The sequence below is a fragment of the Panthera onca genome, chromosome D2 (genome assembly GCF_046562875.1).
Source record: "Panthera onca isolate mPanOnc1 chromosome D2, mPanOnc1 haplotype 2, whole genome shotgun sequence".
NCBI classification, from domain to species: domain Eukaryota; kingdom Metazoa; phylum Chordata; class Mammalia; order Carnivora; family Felidae; genus Panthera; species Panthera onca.
The window spans coordinates 27,450,610-27,475,871 of record NC_138349.1 but is presented as its reverse complement, the minus strand read 5'-3'; the positions used below and the strand labels follow the sequence as shown (position 1 = coordinate 27,475,871).

The following is a 25,262-nucleotide window of genomic DNA, read 5'->3' as shown; positions in this document are numbered from 1 at the left end:
GTTCCTCTGAAACCAAGTACAGCCATGATGGAACCACTCATCTGGCTGGGACACCTCTCCAGGCTTTGCTCTGTACCAACACAGAGACTACAGCAGTCTAGTAGTCTCTCACCTGGGACCAAGGCTCACAGAGACTGACCCATACCTGCCCCTGCCAGACAATATACTCTCATGAAAAAGAGTCTCAAGTTTTCCAAAGACATAGGTGAGAGTGGGAAGAGTGGGGAGCACCAGTCTAGAACGTCTAACCCAAAAGGAAAATAAAGGCCTGGCTCCGCCAGTGGCTCAGTCCCCATAATACCAGCTCCTATTTCAAACTGGCCCATCTCGATTTTAGGATGTGGCTTCAGAAAAAAGGAAAAAAAATTTTTTTTAATTTAAGTACAGTTGACACACATTACATTAGTTTCAGGTGTATAATACAGGGATTCAACAAGTCTATACGTTGTGCTGTGCTCACTGCAAGTGTAGTGACCACCTGTCACCATGTAACACTATTACAACAACAACGACTATATTCCCTATACTGTACCTTTTACCTCCATGACTTAATCTTTCCATAACTAGAAGCCCGTATCTCCCATTCCCCTTAAGAAATATTTTTTGTTACTCACCATAAGGGCTAATGTAAAAATGTTGTGTTTGGCCAAAAGTACGGTCTCATTTGACATAAGGAACTTCAGCAAATTTATCAAGGCTTAAAAAAAAAAAAAATCAACAAGCTATTCAAAGAATAATCAATAAAGTTAAATGAAAGCAATGAAAATACACTTAATTCTAAGAAATCCAAACAGGTCTAGAATGAGTAAGTCACAGCTACCAAGAACTTTTTAAAAACAGGTAAGGTAGGGGTGCTTGGGTGGCTCGGTTGGTTAAGCATCTGAATCTCGGTTTCTGTTCAGGTCATGATCTCATGATTCATGAGATCAAACCCCATGTCAGGCTCTATGCTGACAGCACAGAGCCTGCTTTTGATTTTCTCTCTCCTCTCTCTGCCCCTCACCTGCTCACACACACATACTCTCTCAAAATAAATAAATAAACTTTAATGAAATAAATGAAAGCAGGTAAGGGAGATATATTTGAAGCAAGCACTGATCTTCCCAAGCACATATCTGCTTATCTGCCCATAGAAGGTTTCTAAAAATCTACTTCTTTGTGCCATTTTTTTTTTTTTGGATACCATTAATTTATTATAAAACAGAAACATGAAAATTATTTACATGATGAAATATTTAACAACTTTACTGTAATGGCAGCTTCACTTGATGCCGTTTCAAAAATGATTTTTTTCAGTCTACATACTTTCCAAGAATGTTACCACCTCTAAATAAGAAATAATCCTTGTCATCTAGAACTACTTTAGTGTCTCCATATTCTGAAAGAACTTGGTCTCCAACTTCCTAGTTGGATCTCTAACTAGTTGAATCTCTCCAGCCTTCCCTTTAGAGCCGGATCTAACAGCTACCACTGTTGCTTGCAATACTTCTCCTGGAGATTGTTCTGGAAGTATAATGCCTCCATTGGTTACAGTTTTGGTTGCCCTCCTTTCAACTAAAACTCAAAGGGAAGGAAACTTTCTAAAGGCCTGTCCTGCTGTGACTCCGGGCACCGCAGTGCGTACTCTGCTCTGGAGCTGCCACGTCTCAAGAAGACCCACAGTCCCACCTCTTCGTGCAACTTCTTAAATAGCAAGTAAGCTTGCAAATCTGACTATAAAAAGGACATCTTAGTATTCCAGATTTACTTACCACATTTGCTCAATTTATAGATTAAAATGAAGATCCCCCTCTCACCCTACGTGGCTAGCATGTCACGTCACTAAGTTTTAGTTATACATTTGTTTCAAACACCATGGTTAAGAGGGACATCTTTCAATTCTAACCGGTCACCAGAAATGCCAACGATATTGGACTTCAGCTCTAGATAAGAAAACAGCTCGTGAAGAGAAAAAAAAAAAGCCCTTAACTATTCAAACAAAAGTACAACTTGCTCTGTCCTCTCTCAACCATGACAACATTTACCTAAAAGGTCCCCTTTCTGTCTGGTAATTCTTAATGAGGATTAAAACCCAAGCAACCTCAGCTAAAAGACTGACTGTTAAGTCTCTAGCTTAACATGTAAGTATAAAGACATTTTTGCAAATAAATATTAAGCATAAATCACCAGTCGCCTTGTACTTTTTCACCCGTAATCACGAAATAAATCCTACTTCTGTGCCCATCATGACTACTGTCCCTGTACCTACCTCCCCTACTTGATGGGAAACCTTACAGAAGGAGCTCAGCAGCTGCAAGCAATCGGCGGTCCTTCTGTCTTCTCCCCCTCAAGCCTCTCTACTCCCACAGATATAAAAAAAGGCTTGACCTCTCCTTTTCTAAGACCATACCTGCTTCTTTGCCAGCAAAGAAGCCCATTCTCCCATGCTGTCTGAGCTTTGTGTGAAGTTTACTACCCCTCGAGAAAAGATGTTAGCTTTGATTTGAAACAGCAGGCAATGATGAGTAGGAGTAAGACTCTCCAGACACTTGCCACCTGCCACACAACACCCCTTACTCTCAACCTCTGAAATCACAGGTACAGTAAAGAAACAGCAGGCAAGGAAAAGTACAAGAGCCTGTCTACGTTCCGTTTCTAAAGCCTGAATCTTCCCCTCAAATAGCAAAAAAGCCTTGCTAGAGATGAAGGTGATAGGCATCCTCATTTATGAACTCTTCACCCTTACACTGACTCCAGTTCTCGGAGATTTCATAATGGAAAGGCAAATGACAGGCAGGTGGCCCTTTTGATGTCGTCTGTTAACAAGCAATCTGTTGGACTAGACCCAAAAAAAGCTCCATAGGAGCCCATTCTAGATCACACAACCTGCTTAACTCCTACCAGGAGCTCAGAGAATGAAGGGGTCTAGCTGAAATCCACATAAAAATGACTAAGCTAGCCCAAACATCTATCTTCAATGAAGATCATCTTGCTGAGTTATTTAAGGATTGCCCACACCACTCCCTACCCCCAGAGCTCGGACAAGCCCTGTTAATGGATAAATCACCTGACAATCAGACTCTATAAATTCACAAGAGACAAGAGAAAAGGATGGGTAGAGCACCTGGCACTCCACAAAACATAATGGTTGGAGAGAGACAAAGCAGCTTTTGCACACATCCAGTCAACGAGGACTTTTGTCCCCAACACACACAGCAAAAAGATGCAGCCTCAGCAGTGGTTATGTGGTAATTAAGGGGCAGAAAACCTGGAGAAAAGGAAGTGGGAACAATGATTTATTGCTTCTCTGCTGGACTACAGCTAGTCTTGATCTCTGGGATTCAGAGCCAGGGATGACAAAGTGATAATAAATACAAGGGGAGGAAGAGAGCAATTCTGCCACAGACCAAGAGGCACCCTGTGTCCCAACTACCACAGACATCAGTGGAGCCAAACAGCACTGAGAAGGAGAATCCAGCACTGCGATACTGTCAGCACCAGGGAGAACCCGCATTCTACCCCTGATAATTCAAGCAGACCCCAACCTGACCCCACATCCCAAAAAGGCCAGGTCTTCTCACCTGGAAGTAGTCATTCTCTAGAGGAAATTTAATAGGCAGAGAAAATGAACAAAGCAACCTTAAAATTGGCTCCCACAAATCTCTGACATCAGGGACCACAATTCCTCAAGAGGGAATGCCCCAACCTCCCATGGAATAGTGGTTTCTTTCTCCTTCATCATCGCCCTGACTTTGCACTCACTCTGTCAACTGTGTGGTGTCCCCTACAACACACACATGGTGTGCTATCCTCTGACCTGATGTGGTGGGAGTTCTAAGTCTGTGAGGTTTCTTTTTTTTTTTTTTTTTTTTTAATGTTTTTATTTATTTTTGAGACAGAGAGAGACAGAGAATGAGCAGGGGAGGGGCAGAGAGAGAGGGAGACACAGAATCTGAAGCAGGCTCCAGACTCCCAAGCTGTCAGCCCAGAGCCTGACGCAGGGCTCGAACTCACAGACTGTGAGATCATGACCTGAGCTGAAGTCGGCCGCTTAACCGAATGAGCCGCCCAGGTGCCCCTGTGAGCTTTCAATATAGTTGATTTTTGTAACTAGAAAGGACCCTGGAGATCATGAATCCAGTTCCCTTGTTTTTGGATAAGAAAACACTTCCTCCCCTCCCCACCCACCCACCCCAAGGAGCTAGTGACTAAGCTGGGACTAAAACCTGGTCTGTGGTTTAGTGTTCTTTCTGCCATTCCATTAAAATTAAATAAAGGTGGATTAAATAAACTCCAAATGGAGTTTTATGTTAAAGGAAAAGACACTTACCTATAAATGGTGTGCTTAGATTTGCTGACTACACTGTTCCCAACACTTCTCTAGACTCTGGTTTATAACTTTCTCTACCTACTCGCTATTCCAGGTTATTTTCACATTTTTGGTCCACTTTTTCTCTTGGTCCTGAGCTACTTATTAGAGTACCGGTGTTTAATACCTCATTATTACCTCTCTACTGTCCATTTGCAACACTAAGACTCCCAAGCAGCTTCTCTCAGCATCAAACGCCTTAGCAGGACCTCTGTATCTGCTCTCATTGTTCTCTACAGCTCACCTCTCACACACCTCTATCCCCTCTTCTCTGTTTCTGCTTCCTTTGTAGTATCTTGAAAAAGAAAAGAAAAGAAAGAAAGAAAGAAAGAAAGAAAGAAAGAAAGACGGAAAGAAGGAAGGAAGCCAGCATGCAGGGGGACGGAAGGGGAAGGAGAAAGAGAGAGAGGAAAGGGAGAAACATCACTGTCAACTAAAACTGTGCCTATACCCCTCACTCCTCACTCAGCTCTGCCCCCTTTAAAATTAAATACTGAACATGGAATGTGATTGGATCTGGATTTTAAAGGGAGCCAAGATCCCCTTTCTTTATGCAAAATCAGAACAGACACAAAACAAAACAAAACAAAACAAAACAAAAACACTGTTATAAATAATTAGCAGCCAGGCTTATTCATAAGCTGTTATGGTATAGAGTTATGCACAAGATTTAACTGCAGACCAAAGAAGAGAACAGCTTGATGTCAGCCAGGGACAGGTTCAAGGACAGTAGAGAACTGGTACTCGGGATCTCAGTGCCAACACATAAGTAGCACAGAGCTCATGCTGGCTGGCTCCTGGTTCACCACTCTTCACACACATACACATATTTTTAGAAAACTGCCCTTTATATCTATCCACTTGTCTACTTGGTGTCGTGTGGGCACATGACCAGCCAAACTGTTCCACAGACAGTCACAGAAGTAGCAGTACATAGAGAGAAGAGTTAAGATAACTATAAAAGATAAGGGGTTGGTTGTATAAACATAGCGTTGTTAATTAGTCTTTGTAAGAGTTTGGTATCAAGTACATGTTGTAGTCATTGTGGAGATAAGAGGGGCAGGATGTACTTAAAAAAATTTAACCTTTTAGTTTATCATGTTTCCATCTTTTTAAGGTTTTTATTTATTTATTTTGAGAGAGAGAGGGACAGCAGGGGAGGGGCAGAAAGAGAGGAAGAGAGAATCCCAAGCAGTCTCCGTGCTGTCAGCGCAGAGCCCAACGTGGGGCTTGAACCCCTGAACCATGAGATCATGACCTGAGCTGAAACCAAGAGTCAGGTACTCAACCAACTGAGTCACCCAGGTGCCCCCATGTTTCCATTTTTTAAACAAATAGTTTTGAAGGGGGAGAAGAGACTACACCACTCTTCCTTACCAGAGACTTGACCCTTAGTCTAAGACATTTCCAAAGAAGAAGGGCCCACGTTATAATAACTCAACACTGTGTAAATAGTTTTGCCCATTTGAAGAGCAATGGCTGCTCATCCCCACAAAACAGAAGGGCACAGCTTTTAGATGCAAAGTGAAAAAAGTCAGTCACAAAAGATAAATACTAAATGATTCAATTTATATGAGGTACCCAGGTTGGGCAATTTACGGAGACAGAAGGTAGAATGGTGGTTGCCAGGAGTGGGGGAGGGAGAAATATAGAGTTATTATTTAATGGGTACAGAGAGTTTCAGTTTGGGAAGATGAAAAAAATTCTGGAGATGGAAGGTGGAGATGTTTGCAACAATGATGTGAATGTACTTAATGCCACTGAATCATACACTTAAAAATGGTAAATTTTATGTTATGTATGTTTTACTAATTAAAAGCAAATAAAAGGTCAATGTTTTTCTTTCCACCAACACAAGCATGAGCCCTACAAACACCCATCCAAACTTTCTATGTACTCAGCATAAGGGACCAGCTACACTTGACATCACAATACATATATATAGTATGGAGTACCCAGCCAAGCATGCAAAGATGTTTCCTCTTTGATGGGTTAAAGAAAAAGAGCCAAATATACACAATCAACAGAGAACCATGGACTCTTCGGCAGGAATGAAAAGTCAAAATGAATCCTGAGTAGCCTTCAAGATAACACTATGGCAGTCTCCAGAATAATGATCAAAGTTCACAATCAAAGCTACCAATGCACTTAAGTACCAACAATATTCTAGGAAATCCTCAGGAATCCTGGATTAGACTCCTAATCTTTGCTAACACTACAAAAGGAGGATCCAGATACCTGGCTCCAAAAACTCTTAACCTACACAGAGTGGAAAAATAGAGAAGTTACGTCAGTGAAATACTTGAGGTATTATATTACACATCCTATATGTTTTAGCTGTAGGGAAATGGGTGCTCCATACACACTTGTTTCTTCATTGGAAAGTCTTTTCCACCAGGCACTTTGAAAACTTTGTTTCCGGGCTCTTTTTCAGGAACTACAAATTGGCTGCAACTGCTGCCTCTTTTAACTCTACTAGAGGGGCCTGTCAGTCTCACACTTAGTTTTGGCCCAAGCTCCCTCCCTTGGGGAGTCTTGTGCATCAAGTATGGCAACAGTGCACTGAAGTTCTGACTTCTGTGTGAGACACATGTGGAATATAGGAGAGTGTACAGGTTCTGGGACTATCCACCTGAGAATCCTGCCACTGCACACAGGCCTCTCCCACCCCACAAGGAACCTGGTTTGCAGAGCTGCTCCTAACATTAATGTACCCCACATAATGAGGACTTGCCCAGATTTTTCCCTAAACTGCTTTGAATTCAAGGAGAGAGTAGCAGCAAACTGTGTTGTCATGTAGAAGAGTAGAATGAATAATGGATACGGGAACTTCTCCAGGACTACAACCTGTCCCCCACATTAAGATAAACCAGGTGCAGAGAACAAGCCAACTACAGGAAGACACAATGAAGTGGTAGCTCAGATGCCTGCCTCAGAGAAGCAGAGGGGAGGTTTAATCACAAAACCAAGTGAATGAGATTTAAATAATATTAAAAACAGGAAGGAGACAGAGAGCCTCTAGCAGAGTACAAATAAATGTCTCAAAAGAATCAGGTCAGAGAGCTCTCTGCCTGTTTGAATAGCTTAAACATACTATGAGAAAAAAAGAGATAGAAAGCAAAGACAAGACTCAACGAGGCCCTATTTTCTGGCCTGGCCTGGAGTTAGGATGAGACTCCACAGATCCAAATCAAGCCAGGTTCATTTGGGGAAATGGGTAATTTCACAGTGACTGATAAAAGAGCAATATTAGCATCTCACTTGCTTAGAAGAAAGGCAGAGGAACTCCAAGGACAGGCTAGAAATAGCACTAGTGTAACAAGCCAATGCCTCCAAAACCCCAGAGGCACTATAAACTCTAGCCAATTCCACCATCTCTGGACAAAATCACCGATTACCCAAGGACACTGCCAAGAATCAGCAGGCTCACTGTCAATGAGCAAAGTGGCACCGGAAGGACTTAGAAGCCAATACCTACCAACAGAATAATTTTAAGATACACCAGGTGGCCTCTCAGAATATTGGCATCTGTCTGGCTGCAAAACCAAGCACCTCACTAAAAGAGGCCAATGAATCAAACAAGAGAATGAAATGGCTTTGGTTGTGCCTTATGAGCCTCTCCAGGTGAACAGAACACAAAAGTTAGTATATCCAGTGGGAGGATTCTGGGAAGACAGCACAGTAGAAAGTACCAGGAAACTCTCTCCCTACCTAGACAGTAACTGCAGTAGCAGAATTTGTCTGATGTTAACTACTGTGGAACTCTGAAGTCTGGTAGAAGTTGGCAACTTCTGGGGAAGACCTGGATGGTAAGTTTTGGTTAATTTTGGGCAATCTGAGCTCTTAGCACAGAAGCAGCTGTCCATCCCCCACTTGCTCCCCACCAGCCATGTGGCAAGCAGCTATGCACTTGGTCCTGCAGCAGTCTATAGGAGCTAAGGTGGGCAAAAAGGACCCTGTCCTCCAAATACTGGGGATCTGTGCTCTGATAGCTGATTGTTGCTTCTGATTACAGAGATGCAGAGAAAGCAGGCAGCCATTATTGTTGTACCTCCCCTCACTGATGGGCAAGCCCCGCCCCGTGCAGATAAATTACATCCACAAGATTTAAAGGGCCAAGTGCCCCTTTTTTCTCCACCTTCATTTCTTTGTCTTTCTCCTTTTGGGAGCCAGACATTAAAGACCAGAACATTCAAAAACAATCACATAGGGACACATGGGGGACTCAGTCAGTTGAGTGTCCAACTCTTGATTTCAGCTCAGGTCTTGATCTCACGGTTTGGTTCAGGGGACTGAGCCCCATATCAGGCTCAGCATGTAGCCTGACTGGGATTCTCTCGCTCCCTCTCTCCCTGCTCCTCCCCCGCTTATGCTCTCTCTCTCTCACTCTCTGAAAATAAATAAATAAACTTAAAAAAGTAAAACAACTGCATATACAGGGAAAATTAAAAAGTGACTGCACATGCCCAAGAAAAGTCTCAGAAGAGGGTGAAGAAGACATAATGTTTATACTCGGGCTGATCCTGGGCAGAAGCAACCTACAAAAATAAAAATAAAAATAATAAACAAAAATAGTAACAACCAAAAATGCCAAGTCTGAGGGAGAATCTGATTTCTTAAACCTGAGGACATTATAGTTAGTGAAATAAGCCAGTCACAAAAAGACAAACACTGTAGGATTTCACTTAGTTGGGGTGCTTAGTGTAATCAAAATCATAAAGACAGAAAGTAGAATGCTGGTTGCCAGGGGCTGGCAAAGGAAAGAATGGAGAGTTCTAGTTTAATAGGCATCGAGTTTTCGTTTTACAAGATGAAAAGAGTTATGGGAATAGATGGTGGTGATGGCTGCACAACAATGTGAACATTTAGCATCACTGAACTGTACATTTAAAAAGTTAAGATGGTAAGCATTATGTGACTTTACCACAATAAGAAAAAAAAAGTACATCAATAGGCTGCACAGCTGAAGACTCCACAGTCCTCCAGATGAACTGGGAAAAAGAACAAATCCTCTCTTTATCATTTTTTTAAACTTTTATTTAAGTAAGCTCTACACTCATGACCCCGAGATCTCCACACTCGTGACCCCGAGATCAAGAGTGGCATGCTCTTCTGACTAAGCCAGCCAGGCACCCCTACAAATCTTTTCTGGAAGTGGAAATTAGGTTCTATCTTACGTTTTCCTTGCTGCTGAAGTGTAGTCTGCTTAGAAGGGAAAATAAGGTTCTCAACTATCTCCAAGTCTCCGTTTACTTGGGGACACTGCAATTCTTCCAGTTACCACACACCCTCTTCTTTACCATGAAAATGAGCCCTTAGGTGAAAGTTCCCAGATGGAACTCAGACTCTGGGAAATGCAGGATCCCATCCACCTCATTCCTGTGCAGCCGCCTGTAACCTTGCTCAGAAGCCACTGCCTTCTAGGGTCCTATACCACCTGCTTATTTTTTCCAACACTGCCTAGCTGAAAGGTAGCCAAAATCATCACCCTTTAAGAAATCTAATAGTCAGTGAGACCGTGTCTCAGTGGGGGCATGTGATGTGGAACCAAGAACTTTACCTGCCAAAATGACAGAAACCAGTCACAGACCTATCCTGCTCACTGGAGATCTAGAAACAATGGCACCTCATGAAACCAAATGATATGTTCCTTTAGAACTAGTACAGGCAAAGCAACAAAAGCACAGCTACTCCTTCCTCTGTCTCTTTTAGTTGACAAGATGCTAATGGGCCTGTAAGAGTTGACATTTCTCTGGATAGGAAGTGACTTCATGTGCAGAGAAAAGAACAGAGATTTCTCACTCTTTTTAGGGGCTTTCTGGTGGGAATCTTTTTCTCCCTCTAACAGGCTAAACCTGTTAGAAATTCTTATCTTTTGCTTCTGCCAAGTTTCTGAGGGGATGAAAGAAAGAGTCAAAATAGTATAAATTTCAGATTTAGCCAAATGTGGTGATTTGAAGGAAAAAAAGAGTTTCCTGGCATTCTTTTTCAGTCCTGGGGCTTTCTACGCTGCTGTACAGAATCTTTCGTAACCAAATTATGGAAACAGAAAAATGCGTTCTAATGACCCTGTATTAAAACATTCTAAGAAGAATTGATTATCCACAGAAGAAAGAAGCCTCCATCTTTTTGCACAAGGAAGCTAGAGCACTCTTAATTAGGCACATCAAGCCTAGAATACATCTTGTAACATCTTCTCCTACATCAGAGAAAATTTGGGGGAAAGAGGAAGAACAATTTAAAAAGCAATTTTAAAAACAAAATAGCAACAGCAGCTGCCAAAATTCCTCTTCCCATCTACTCTAGCTGTTTACTGCTTGTCCTTCCCTCCTCCCTATACCTTCTTCAAATCTAAAAGAGGCAATATTGTAGTTATATAAGATGTCACCATTGGAGGAAGCTGGGTGAAGGGTGCGAGAACTCGCTATACTATTTTTGCAACTTCCTGACTCTATAATTATATCAAAATTAAAATTTTTTTTAAATTGAAAGTTTAAAAAAGAAACTAAACAAGAAAAAAAAAAAAAAGCTGATAATTAAAAGTTCAAAGGATAGTTTCCCCAAATCAGGAAGGGCTGACAAGCTGTCGAAGTTATACTTATACAAGAATGCACAGATCTACCTAAGGCTCAGGTCAGTCTTTCTCTTGAAAATTTTCAGTCCTGTATGACAACACCTACAATATAACAAGCTTCCAACAAAAGCCTCTCAATTCCCAGTCTCAAGGTATACCTAACCATGAAGTCACAGGCTTCTGCCAGCGATGAGAAAGCCAGCTGGATCCACAAAGCTGTGACACTCTCTGGGTTTTCCATATCTCCCAGTAGGTATCTAAAAGGTCAGGCCATGTACAATTTCTCTCTTTTTCACAAAGCTGTGAATGCTCTGGATGCTATTTAGCACAGTGAAGCTGAACAGATTGTTTTGGGGGCTTTAGGGGCCTTTCTTCCTGCAGGGAGGCAAATGTTGCCTAGTGATCTGCGTCTGAGCATAGGAGTCAGGAACTCTAAGTTCTAATCATGACTCTGCTTAGTATCTGGTTCCATGATCCTTAGCAAGGCACTTACCCTTCTACACCTCCACTCCCTTCCCCAACAAATGGTGATAAAAATAATGACATCACCAGGGATGTGGCAAAGTGAAAGGGTAAGAAGGACTGTGATCCATAGATAAATGTCGAGTATAAAATGTCAGTATAAATCTGCCTTTAAATCGACCCATGTTTTAGGACTATGGAAAGCTACACTGTTTAAATGCAGACTGCCTCCCCACTGCCCCTTCTGCCTGCAGAGGAAGTGAAAAAAGCTGACTCCACCCATGAAGCTCTGTTCAGGTCTTTTCCTCTGGAACAACTACATGTTTCTCTCTAAACATTCTGCTCATTCTTTGGTTAATGGCTTAGAAACCAACAAAGTTTCCATTTTTACTTAGTTAAAAGCAATCCATGTATCTGTAGGTAAGGAAGAAACAGACAAAGGAAAGTGAAATCACCCACCACTCCCTGTCACATCAACAATTCAAATAAAAAGGTGATAAAATCAGCTCAACAGAAACATGACAACAAACATCCTACTGGGTTCTATTATTGTTATCATTGTTGTTGTTGTTTTCAGGCAGAGACATAACACCACGCTACTTTTTTTTTTTTTTTTTTTTTTAATTTTTTTTTCCAACGTTTTTTATTTATTTTTGGGACAGAGAGAGACAGAGCATGAACGGGGGAGGGGCAGAGAGAGAGAGGGAGACACAGAATCGGAAACAGGCTCCAGGCTCCGAGCCATCAGCCCAGCGCCTGACGCGGGGCTCAGAGCCTGACGCGGGGCTCGAACTCACGGACCGTGAGATCGTGACCTGGCTGAAGTCGGACGCTTAACCGACTGCGCCACCCAGGCGCCCCGACACCACGCTACTTTAAGAGAATGTTGATTCATCAATTATGGAAATTCTACATGTCCACTTACCCATTTATTTATTCATTCAAATGTTTTCTGAACACCTATTATAAGCCAAGTAGTGTGCTCAGGATAAAGCAATGATAAAAACACAGGCCTTGCACTATAGAACTTTAAGAGGAAAGAAAGATATTTAAATAAATCATTATACAGACTTATGCGAACACAGCAAAACAATACCGTATGCTAAAATAGAAACCCAAAGTGCTGTAGGAAGACACAGAAACTAAGACATAGTGACCAATGTGCTCTTTAGCCTAAGAAGTTCAGAGAGGAGATTGTAAAGGTAAAGTTCCCAGGAGGAATACAGTATGATCGGTAAATGAAAAATATTAAACCAGATAGTAAGATGTTCTGTGAAAACGGAATTAATTAGGAGGCCATGCAACCTAAAATTAAGACCGAGATTCGATTTTTTTTTTTTTAATGTTTGTTTATTTTGAGAGAGAGAGAGAAAAGGGAGTACGCTAGCGGCTGGGGGTGGGGGGGAGTAGGGAGACAGAGAGAGAGGGAGAATCCCAAGCAGAGCCCAAGGCAGGGCTCGCACTCACAAACTGTGAGATCATGACCAAGAGTCTGCTGCTTAACTGACTGAGCTACTCAGGCACCCCAAGACAGGGATTCTTAGCAAAGGATCATGGATGGCTTCAGGGGGGCCATGAATTCTCTAAAATTATGTGCAAAATACATATGTACAAATGGGCATTTTTCTGGACACAAAGATCATTTTTCATTATATTCTCAAAGGTAAAGACCTATCTCCTAGAATCTGATCATAAAACCTACTTTTCTATCCCTACAGAGAATAGATTTAAGACCTAATCTTTTACCTAAAATAGGAGATCTAGGTAGTCTAGAGGTCAGAGAAGGAAGAGCTTTTGAACTTTCCATAACTTAGGGAAAAATAGTGATTGCTAAAAAGAGGGCAATGAGAGAGGCAGGACTTATCCCTTTGCCTATTCTATTTGAAGTTAGCCTAAATATATTTTCCCACATACTCAAATACCATGGTGACAGGCACCATATAAATAGACAATGGCAGCACGGAGTAGGTCAGGGCTTATACATGCAAAACCAGCATATCAGGCAGGATCAAACCCCCAACTAATACAGCTGCCTTCTTGTCAATAAGACCAAGCCTAGGAATTCCATATGGGTATCTGGAAGGGGACCTCTGGCCACCTCCCCAATAACAAAGAACAACTGACTATAGTCAAACAGCATAGGGATAAAATCACCATTCTAAGCACAGTGATACTACACACCCACATTCCAAACGACAAAAGGCATTTGGGCCCTAGCCAACTGCTTCCGAGACACCCAACGGCTTCTGTGTGTCCAATCTAACAACACATGTCTTATCAGTTTTACTTACAAATAAAATTCAATTAAAGTTTGCAGCACATGTATGTCAAGCATCTATACACATCAGCATATTTTCCAGCGTGAGGTTCAAACATCTCTAGCAAATCCCTAAACCTAGAAGGCAAAGAAAGAGTAAAGCATGGGCATACCAACATATGAGGGGTACTGCCAGCCAAGGAGTAGGTGGATCCACCACAGCCACATTTATATTCACTGATTGCAATATTATACATTATTATGGGCTCTGATGCCTCAGATTTAGTGTAGTATTTTGCAACTTTCCTTAACACCTGCTGCTCTCCATCTCACTGTACACTCCGTGTACGAACACACAGAGCCAGGGTTCCAGGAGGCTCACCCAGTCTCTATAGGAAAAGGACCTAACCTCATTTGGCAGAGAACTCTAGTACAAGTGCCTATACCTCAGGAACAAGAAGTCGTCCAAGCATTACTACAATGACCCTCATAAACATCTCCTCTGAACCTATCAAGGACCACAGAATGCCAATCAATCAGTCCTGGGATAGCACATAATTCGGACCAGAGCTGCACGTGACAAAGTACTCAAAGACTTAAAGTCACTGACCAACACAGAATAAAAGTGGTCTCCTGCCTCACAATTTTCTAAGCCAGAATGGGGAAATGCTAAGGTCAAGAAAAGATAAGTATAAAAGACATTTTTAATCTCTTTAAAAGATAGCTGCCTCTTTTTTTAATGTTTGTTTATTTACTTTTGAGAGAAAGAGTGCACAGTCAAGTGGGGGAAGGGCATAGAGAGAGGGAGACAGAGTATCTCAATCAGGCTCCACAGTGTCAGCACAGAGCCTGATGCGCGCTCGGACCCACGAACTATGAGATCGTGACTTGAGCCAGAGCCAAAACTAAGAGTCAGACGTTTAACCAACTGAGCCACACAGGTGCCCCGATAATTGCCTCTTTAAACAAAGAGGATGGCAATGTATTTTGGGGTTTACAACATCTGTACAAGTAGAATGTACGACAGCAGTGGCACAAAGGACAGGATACAAGGTGGAGGAAAGAGAGTAATGGAAGGCCCCGGGCCCCAGGGAGACAGACTAGGGTGAACAGTAAAAGGCAACATGGAAAAGGCAATGCAACGAACAATGAGGAAGAGGACCACAGGTGATGAGGATGGGAGAAAAGCCAGAGAGATCCCAAGGACCAGAGACAGGACGGCTAGGATAAAAAATAAAGCAGAAAAAGAGAAAATCAAACCAGGAAAGAATCAAAAGCAGGCAAAAACTATTGCCACCAACTCGTTAATATTACAATGGGTAATTTAACCCCAGTTACAGACATAAGCCATTTGTACTCGTTGTAAGTCCTACAACTGTACCAACATCCATAGATTTGTATCATTTTTGTGTTTTCTCTTTAAACCTAACTCTTTAGAACCTAACAGTCATATAACTATCCTATAGGCAACCACAATACTCCTGTATATTAAAAAGAATTGTTTCTACCCAGGAGATTCTACCGCCTTTTAGTCATTTCAATCTCTTTTGATCTCTTTAGACCATCTGATATTCCCTCAATCTCAAACTTTCACACAATCATACTCTTTTCTCTTAAAATACGAAAAAGCCACTATTGCCACTTAGTGTTTTTCTCCTGTTCGCCCTTCACCACCATTGGCAATAACTGCAAAGAACTTGCTAATCCATTAATTAAAGATCTCTACTTCCCATTATAGAGGACTAAATTTAGAAAGCCAAATTGGGTTGGGAGGAAACCATGTGTCACAACAAGTGAGATGAATTCCATGGGAGGGGGTGGAGTTACTGGCCTGTTTCTCATAGAGGCTCTGACACTAACACACCCTCCTCTGTTGAGAATACAGAGAAGCTCTCATGGGTGGGGCAACCATTCATCCACTGTAATCATCTGAAAAAGACTTTATTGTACCATCAGGTCACAAAAGTCACAGGACCTATCAGCAAGCAAATGCCTCGGGGAGCATGTCTCCTCTGCTTTCCTGAAACCTCCAATTTAGTTACACAAAAGAAAGGGGTGGCAAGCCAGCATTAATTGTACCCTTAGAGAAGAACCACTTCCCGCCAGCAGGGGTGGCTGTGACTTTACTGGGCTACCAAATGGATACAAAGACAAAGTAAACACTGTAATTTGCTGTTTTTGTCTCTGGCACAGGGGGAGTGGTACAAATGACACTGTCTGTAAACAGTAATAACGCCAGATGTAACACAAAGAACAGGATTCCCCCCATCTCTCCACCCCCTCCCCGCCCCCTCTCCCTATGACATTCCTCCTGAGATTACTCATCTTGAGGAAACACAGAAGACTCCCTATAGTCCATATGCCGCTACCACATGGAATGGAGGGAGAATCCAAGTTTGTACGGACTCCTCCTACCTCACTCTTACTCAAAGCAAGAATCATTAGAACTCAGATATATTCAATTGTTTCTACCGGCTAATAAAAAAAAAATATGGGGGAGAAGGAATTTGAGAGAAAGTATGGAACAGATATGTGGCATTCCCAGGTCCCGATTAGAAGCATCCTAAACAAACTAAAAAGTTAAAAAAAAAAATTCATCTGTGCCTAGCCCTAGAGGCTCATAAAAAATATAGAGAAAGAAGATGAATTCAGAAGAGAAAGTTACCTGACCAGAGTTCCCGCCAGGTGTAATGCAGGCGTACTCTACACTTCTTCTGGTAGCAAAGTAGTTTATGTACTACCTGAATGCAGCGTCTGTAACAGAGGAAAACTGGGATAAGCCTAAGAGTCTGATGCAACTCACCGCAGATACCCTTTACTGTGGCAAGACAGCTTTGCTAAGGCCACTAAAGATGCTGGATATGAATTTGTACCAGGTCAAAGAAAGACACTTTAGCTTTTAAACTGTTCTCCCCCAGCCACCCGCACACAGTGCTTGTACTAATTCCCTTTATCACTAGGAAAAGGGGGCTATAATCACATATAGGTCAGCCATTCATTAGGCATTATGGATACCATTCCCTTAAGTTATCTTTCCCCAGAGGAAAGCATTTATCAGTGAAGCAGAATTAGACCACTCCGTTCGATGTTGCAAACACAGGATACAAAAATAAAAAATTAAAGACCTTAAGTCTTCAGATCTATTTAAATTTGTTTTTAAATTTTAAATTAAATTTTGGCTTAATTTATAATTAACTTAAATTGTATTTACATTAAGAGTTAAATTAAAAATTCATTCTTCACTTGCACTAACCACATTATCAAACACTCAACAGCCACATGAGGCTGGCGGCAACAACACTGGACAGCACAAATATACAGAACTTTTCTATCATCACTAAAACTTCTACTGGATGATACAATTCTAGATCACTGGAATATTCAATATTACTCACATCACAATAACATATATGTTTGGGGGAGTACCTCCAAATAGGCAGCAAATAGGAAAGACATTTTTAAACATTATAAACCTAGGGGCACCTGGGTGACTCAATTGGTTGAGTGACCGACTTCTGCTCAGGTCATGATCTCGCCGTTTGTGAGTTCAAGCCCAGCATCGGGTTCTGTGCTGACAGCTCAGAGCCTGGAGCCTGCTTCAGATTCTGTGTCTCCCCCCTCTCTACCCCTCCCCTGCTCACGCTCTGTGTCTCTCTGTCTCTCAATAAGAAATAAATAAACGTTAAAAAAAATTTAAAAAAAAATAAACATTATAAACCTAACAAAAAATGTTTTTTCATCTCTGACTGGGGGACGGTTTTGAAAGCATAAAAAGCCATGGAGGAAAGTACAAAGTTGAATACTCATGAAATTTACTTCCTAAAAATGAATACCTTGTGTGATTTTTTAAATTACATTAAAGCCAAACCGTATGGGAAATTATACTTGTAGCAAAAGATACCAAAGCATTACTACGCTTGATGTGTATGTTTATACAAATTGATAAGAAAAAATAATAACACCCCTAATAAGAAAGATGGGCAGTGCCGACTTGGTGGCTCAGTCGGTTAAGCATCCAACTCTTGATTTCAGCTCGGGTCATGATCTCACAGTCGTGGAATTGAGCCCTATGTCAGGATCTGTGCTGAGCGTGGAGTCTGCTTGGGATTCTCTTCTCTCTCTCTCTCTCTGCTCCTCACCTGCTTGTGTGCACACGCACATGCTCTCTCTCAAAATAAACATTTAAAAACAAAATTTGTAAGTGAATGTTGGTAGTAGCATTATTCATAATAGCCAAAGATATAAACAACACAAATGTCTATTCACTGATGAATGGATAAATAAAATGATGTCACACATCCATACAATGGAATATTAATCAGCCAGAGAAAGGACCACCCATGCACAGTACATTCCTGCACACCAGCACCTCTCACATGGCCCGGGATCTGGACAGCCTGAACCTCGGCTCTGTTGAAAATGCCACCCAACATGGAGCCCCTGCAGAGCAGCAGGGAGATACTACCTGTGCCCCCACTTCTGCTGCCACCACCCTCGGGTTCAAAGGCTATGACACTGTTCCTGAGCTCTGCTCCTGCTTCTGCAGCCACCCAACAGGTGACAACACCAGCCTGGTGGTCTCAATAACTTACACTATTTACGAAGCAGAATGAAAATTTTCACAACTGTTACAGCCTTAAAAATACTGGCTGAATTACTCTAAATGTACTGCTTCTCTGGGGCATTTTGTTTCCTGTTTCAACATGAGACAGTTCCACTCTAGCCTGAAGTCTTCTTGTGGGGTCCACTGACGTCTCTACTTTCTTCCAGAGCCTCCCCCCAGGTTTGAGAATCTCTTACTGAGAAAGTCCGGCATGTAAGAGAAGCTTAAAGGAAACATATTCTCCTCAGAGACTACTTCTCCTCCCTCCCAAATCCTGTGGCAGCAGTGGGGGTGGCAACAAGAATCAAGAAATATAGTCAGGAATTAAATTAATTGGTTAAGTTTCCCCACCTCCTACTGCTCCAGGCAAGACTTGCCTTTTCTCTCTCTCTCTCTCTCCTTTTTTATAAGTACCTTTCTCCATTATTACTTCACCTACAGCATTCATACACAGATGTGAAATTGTTTCATTTTTGACCCAGATTCTGGTTTGGAGTATTAAGGCTTTCCACACTCTCTATTTCTTCATATTTTACCAGGAGGATTATAAACTTATCTGAAATGATAGAAATTCATTTTGCTTTCAATTTCTCACTCTGCTGTACGATGCTGAAAAGCAGTACATAATGAGAAGTGAGAACAGCAACCTGGCCTGATGCCCAGCTGGGAGCAGAGAAGTTCACCTAAAAAGGACTTGATGCTCCAAATGCCAAAAGCTGGGAAGAGGGCTGGAGGAGGGGGTGGGGAGATCTGGAAATATGCCCACGGGTAGTAATGAAGAAAGTGAATTCAGCCTGAGGGTGTGACCTTCTGCCCAGCCGCTGTCAGGTTGATGCCTCATTATCTCCTCCATCTTCCCTAACCTCAGGACATTCAATTAGGGAACAGGTGGAAAAAGCAACTGAGAAAGCAAGGCAATACCAAAAAAGTTAGAAACGGGGGCGGGGGGGGGGGGGGGGGGGAGGGGAGGCAGGCAGGGAGGGAATTAAAATATTTATGTAGACCAGGGTCATTGGCTGGGATGTGAGGATTTGGGTAGACAGCTACATACCTGTAATTCTACATACTGAACACCCAATCTTATGTCATCCCACTTTCAACTGTCCACCATCAGCCACTTAGGCAGCCATCTTTCTACTCTCCTATGCTTCCTCCATGCACTCTACACTCTAATCATCCTGAATTGCTTTCTACTCTCCAAACATGCCACACTTTCAAGCCTCTGAACATGCTGGTCCCCTGCTTGGTGTGTCCCTCCCTGACTCCTCCACATAGAAAACTCCCACTGTTTCTTCATGACTCAGGTCAAATGCAACCTTCTCTGTTATCTTCTCTGATGCCCCAGTCAGCATTAGTCACCCTGTACAAATCTTTCCTTTGTCACTTATAGCAGCAGTAGTTAAGAGTACAGTCTCTGGGGTCGGAGAGACTGGAGTCTGAATCCTGGTGATGCAACTTACTGGGTGTGTGACTATGGTAGTCGGCCTGCAAGATGGCCCCAGTGGTCCCCACCTCCTGGCATATTCATATCCTTGTGTAGTCCCTTCCCACACTGTAAAAGGGTTGGTCTATGTGCCCAATAGAAATGGTGGGTCATTTGAGATCAGGTTATAAAAGACACTATGGCTTCCATCCTAGACTCTCCTCTCTTGGATTACTAGCGTTGGGGGAGGCCAACTGCCATGGCAAGCAACGCTATTGAGAGGGGCACATGGCAAGGAACTGAGGTTTGCCACCAACCATGTAAGTGAGCTTGGAAGCAAATTCTCAAGCCCCATTAGAGTCTTGGATGTCTACGAGGCCCAGCTAACACTTTGCAGCCTTGTAAGAAACCTTATGCCAAAACTACCCAGCTAAGCTGCTCCTGGATTCCCGAGCCACAGATACTGAGATAACAAATATTTGTTTTAAACCACTAGGTTTGGGGTCATTTGTACACAGCAATGGGTAACTAATACACCAGAGAAGGGATAGCAACAGCCTAGAATTTACAGTAAGAAAAGCTGGCTTCAGGAAAAGGCAGTGGTGCTTACTAACAGAATAACCCTGAGCAAAGCACTCCATCTCTGGAGTCTCAGTTTCCTTACCTGGAAAATGAGAAAACAACAACTATAATAATAAACTACGAAGTAAATAGCATATCCTAAAACTAGAACATAAGATAATCAAGTAACAAATAAAGTTGTAGTATAATAAATCTGACCCCTAAGGTACTAAGGTTCAGAGATACACCTAAAATGAGCCAAAAACTAATCTAATCAGCATTAAAAAAAAAAAAAAAGAAAGCAGCTTCCATGGTCTTTCAATTAAAATAAAGAATCAGGCTCACTTTCTTTCCTCATTTTCAAAAGAAAATGCAAATAGAAAAATGCAAACTGCAACCTACTTAACCTAATTTGTAGCATTTATTTAGACCTAAGAAGCCAAGACTACATGACATGACCTACGGTCTAAAGAGCTGGAGGGCTACTCTATTCAGAGTAAAATCCTTTATACCTCCTAGATCCCAGGCCTGGCACTGGAGTGAGGTACACTGACCTTGCTGTTCACGAAACAACTCTCCTCCTGAAAAAAATGGAAGTACTGATTCTGTTGTCAGACTCAATTTAGATTTTTTTTTTAATGTTTATTTACTTTTTAAAAGAGAAAAAGCACGAGCAAGGGAGGGGCAGAGAGTAGAGGGAAACACAGAATCTGAAGCAGGCTTCAGGCTCTGAGCTGTCAGCACAGAGCCCAACGCAGGGCTCAAACTCATGAACCGTGAGATTATGACCTGAGCCGAAGTCAGTCACTTAACCTACTGAGCCACCCAGGCACCCCTCAATTTAGATACTTTTTAAGGAAAAAACATAATATACATATTTGGGATCACACTAATGTAGCACGGCTGTTCTTGGGCACTAAAGAAGAATGAAGAAACATCAAATGAGAGAGAAAGCCTAAAGGCTTAAACTTTATTAAAATAGGATGATTTTCAGTTGCCTCTAGTTGTGTTGGTTTAAAGAAATGGGATAAACAATCTGATCTCAGGAGGCAGGAATCTCCCAACCAGGACACTACATACGTAATTTACCTAGCTAATACGGTTCTGACTAGGCTGCTGAGGACAATGTAGGCTAAGAAGCTCTATCTCTCTGGCCTTTTCCTACGTCCTAACTACTTCTGACTACTTTCATGCCAATGCCTAGGGATGACTAAGTGGCCTGCTGGTATTCTGTATCTTTGGATTACAGCAGCCACCCATGATCACTACTTCAGTGCATCAACCTTGTTCTCCATGCAGTGTGCCTAAAGGGATAATGAAGATATGTGCAGAATCCAAACTGTGGTTTGTACAGTTTCTCCCTTCTGGAAAGATGTATAAATCCAGGCCATAAAATGCTCCCTGACACTCATACACAAGTGTGTTTTTCCTGAAGCAAAGTATATATAGAAATGTGACTATAAATTTCCTATCACTCAATTCTATAAAATAGATTTGTACACATTAAGCGATCCATGATACTTACACATACAGATCCATAGGAAACTCCTTCATCATGTGTGTTACAATAAACTCTACCATCAGGTCTGAATGGGAAAAGGATAACAATTAGATGAATCAGAATGAAACGCATTCCATGCCTTTGAGTTGGGAAAAAAACCTGAGTATACCTTGCTCTCATGCTGAATGGCAACCGCTAACCACGTCTTTATTCACGTACACTGAAATTTATTTTATATAAGGCACTTTTCACAACACTTGCACTACCTGCCACTTGTAAAGTAACAATTAGCTCACTCTCCTACTTCCAGAAGGATACCTTGACCTGCCAATAAATTCACGTACACAAGAGATTTCACTGCACAGATATTTTCTACCATGGCACTAAAGCAAAATGCCAGAGGGAAATCATATTCTGAGAACCGAGCAATGAGGCAAGTAGAGAAGAAATTATGGATCGCATGTGTACAACTCGAGACTCCACTTTAAAGAGATGTCAGTCTATCTCATCTCACAATCACGCTCAGTTTGACAGATATTGACTGAAATGGTCTGTGGGGCTTTGGGTCAATGGAGCCTTATTATATAGTCTTAATTACTGTTTCTAAAATCAGGTAGATTTAGGAAGTAGGGCTGAAAATCCAAGTGAAATGGGATTAAGAGTTCATATTATTCCCCTGAGGAAAATGCAGAATTCTGGGCAGACAAAATTCCCTAAGTTACAACCCCCTACTGTCAGCTCTGTCAGCTTCATCTCAGCTTAATTTACTCAAAGGAAATTTTTGTATAGCTGAACCTTGAACCTCAAGCCTCCTGGCCAGCTGACACATCAATATGAACCAAGAAGAGAGTGAAATTTGAAATCTTGATCAGGAATAAAACATTTTACAAATTTAAATCATGTACCAGGCTTAGACTTACCCATTTATCTCCCTGGAAAGATCTTTCTCTTTGAACAAGAGAACGCTTTAATTGAGCAATCTAGTCACTGGAGTTGTTTTACCAAACCGAACGATAAACGTGGTTTCTTACACCAGAGAAGAAACGTAACTAGTAACTTCTTTGAGGGAGAAGCACATCAACCAGGATCTATCCCTCCTCTTAATCATGAAAATCCGTCACTGGCTCAGGAAAATGCCAATTTTGATAAGACTCACCCAGTACTGCACATACTAAGGGACGGCAGGGAAGGTTCTTGTCTGCTGCCTTCTTCCTGTGTCTCATAGGCTGCACACAAAAAAGAAATGAAATTAGTGGACACATGAACTGACATCCAATGGCTCGTCATCATGTTCTTCACGCAAATAAAATCACTCTGACATGCTACCTTTTCTTTCTTTTTCTAGTGATGGGGGTGGGGTGGGGCAGGGAGGACTTATAAATGCTTCTCAGTTATCAACGCAGGCCTGTGACAAAAACACAATTCACAGCAAGACAACAGCCCCAATGGACACTGGAGCATACTACAATGGGAAAGCTGTTGTTTTTACCTTGATTTTATCTGTACAAGGGACATTACTAAGAACAAAAGAGACATACTGGTATCTTTTCTTTGATAAAATAATTAAGAAAAAGAAGAGGAGCAGGTAACTGTGTAGAGGCAGCAACAGTAGCAGTTGCAAAAAACAAAAGTTAAGTTTGAAATGTAAACCTCAACATGATATTTTTAAACGTATCTTCCAGTTCTAAGAAATTCCCTGATCTTCCAAATTCAATTTCCCCCACCTCTCAGACAAATAAAGCAGCATGTGGTCTTAACTATCAAAGGTCACAGGGCATTTTGCAAATGAAAGGCTTAGACCCATCTCCTTGTGGAAATCTACTGATTTCTGATACTTCTACTGATACATTCTAACATTACTGCCATGAGAATATGGTTGTGGATCTTTTCATCCTCTCTTGAGTAAGAAAGAGCTCCATGACATGCAAAAAAAAAAAAAAAAAAAAAAAATTCCAACAACAGGCATGGGCCTGTTGAACAGCAGTTAAGCAAAAGTTCTTTAGTACAACATTCCACCCACATTTGTTCTAAGTAGGATCAATTTCATCCTCCCAAATCCTGCCAACACACCAAAAATTTCCTCTAAGAAAAACAAGAAACAAAATCACACCTACCATTCTATGTAAGTTTACTCGAAAGTTCATATTGTCGTCATGCAAAAATGCATTGGCATACTGATCCTTAAAAAATAGAAATAAGGAGAAAAAGTAAGGAATGAGAGCTACATTTAGGAAACTCAGTTTATAATCTATCACACTTGCTATAAATCCTTGGACTTCAAGAACTACTACTTTCAAGGACCAGTTGAAGAGCTAATGAGATGAGCCTAGAATCTTAATGTCAAACTCTACTTAAGCCAGGAGACTTAGATGTAATTCCACAGTGTGTCTCTAACTGGTCAAAAATCTCTCAGCAAATTACAAACAATAAAAATTAAGGCACAGGGACTTGAGGCGAATGCTGAGAGGAATCTGTTTTCTTATTTTCTCTTCCTTTCCATCTGCCCAAGGAGCCTGCTCTATTTGTGACAGCTTGAAGGTTTTCATCAGGGCTGCAGGATACATGTGCAGACTCCACATGAGGAGCCACGATTAGGAAGAAAGGTCTGTACTCCACTGGGAATGGGCTTGGCACAACAGGAGAAAACTGCTATGCTGGCAGCAAGGCAGTAGGGAAGACCCTGTCTATCTCTGGCCTTGCTCAAGACTGACGGAAAATCAAAAACTCACCCGTGGATCAGTAATAAATATCCCTTGGCCCTTTCCCAACAGTGTTTTTGAAGATCTGACAGACTCCAATTACTAAGAACTGTTACAATTTGTGAAAAACAACTCCTTTAAAGATAGAAAGATTTCTGAAAAGCAATTACAACCAGCCCACTGCTAATAAGCAGCTCTTGCAGCGGCACCTGGCTGGCTCAGTCAGAAGAACATGCGACTCTTGATCTTGGGTCATGAGTTCCAGCCTCATGCTGGATGGAGAGACTGAGAGAGAAAGAGCACAAGCCAGGGAAGGGGGCATAGGAAGAGAGAGAGAGAGAGAGAGAGAGAGAGAGAGAGAGAGAGAATCTTAAGCAAGCTCCACACTCAGCATGGAGCCCAACTCAGGGCTCAATCTCAAGACCTGGGATCATGACTTGAGCCGGAATCAAGAGTCGGACATGCTCGTCCGACAAGCCACCCAGGTACCCCAAGATTACTTAAATAAATAAAACCTAAAAAAATAATAATAATAACAAGCAGCTCTTCTATAACCAGCAACCCATAACCTGGTGAAAAGTAGGTCATCTTTTCACAGAGAATATAAAAAGGGAAAAACTGAGCAAGATCTTTACTCGATGTGGACCACCTTTACCATTTTTCTTAAGAGAGAAAAGATGAAAATAAGGAATAGTAAAGGAGGAAACTGAAGAGAAAATTTAGCTCTAAATTGACTCAAGTCCTGCCCATAACCAGGGATCAGCCTAAGTGAAACCATTTGGGTCCTGTGGGTTTTTTTTTTACACCTTTGTTGCCACCAAGATGCAGGGTGAG

At 41.8% G+C, this 25,262-nt stretch overlaps 1 protein-coding gene and 1 pseudogene across 2 annotated transcripts in view; both read right to left on the bottom strand.

Annotated features, from left to right (window-relative positions):
• Nucleotides 1-25,262, bottom strand: part of ARMH3 (armadillo like helical domain containing 3) — a 176,280-nt gene that overhangs the window by 105,191 nt on the left and 45,827 nt on the right. For both annotated transcript variants that reach the window (XM_060641678.2, XM_060641679.2), the window contains exons 17-21: nucleotides 23,844-23,909; nucleotides 22,886-22,955; nucleotides 21,754-21,814; nucleotides 16,307-16,395; nucleotides 615-697 (exon numbers count right to left, since the gene is read on the bottom strand). In XM_060641678.2, the coding sequence (XP_060497661.1) occupies nucleotides 615-697; nucleotides 16,307-16,395; nucleotides 21,754-21,814; nucleotides 22,886-22,955; nucleotides 23,844-23,909 (369 nt within the window). The remainder of the gene's footprint in view (nucleotides 1-614; nucleotides 698-16,306; nucleotides 16,396-21,753; nucleotides 21,815-22,885; nucleotides 22,956-23,843; nucleotides 23,910-25,262) is intronic.
• LOC132685574 (10 kDa heat shock protein, mitochondrial pseudogene) lies at nucleotides 1,140-2,417 on the bottom strand (annotated as a pseudogene).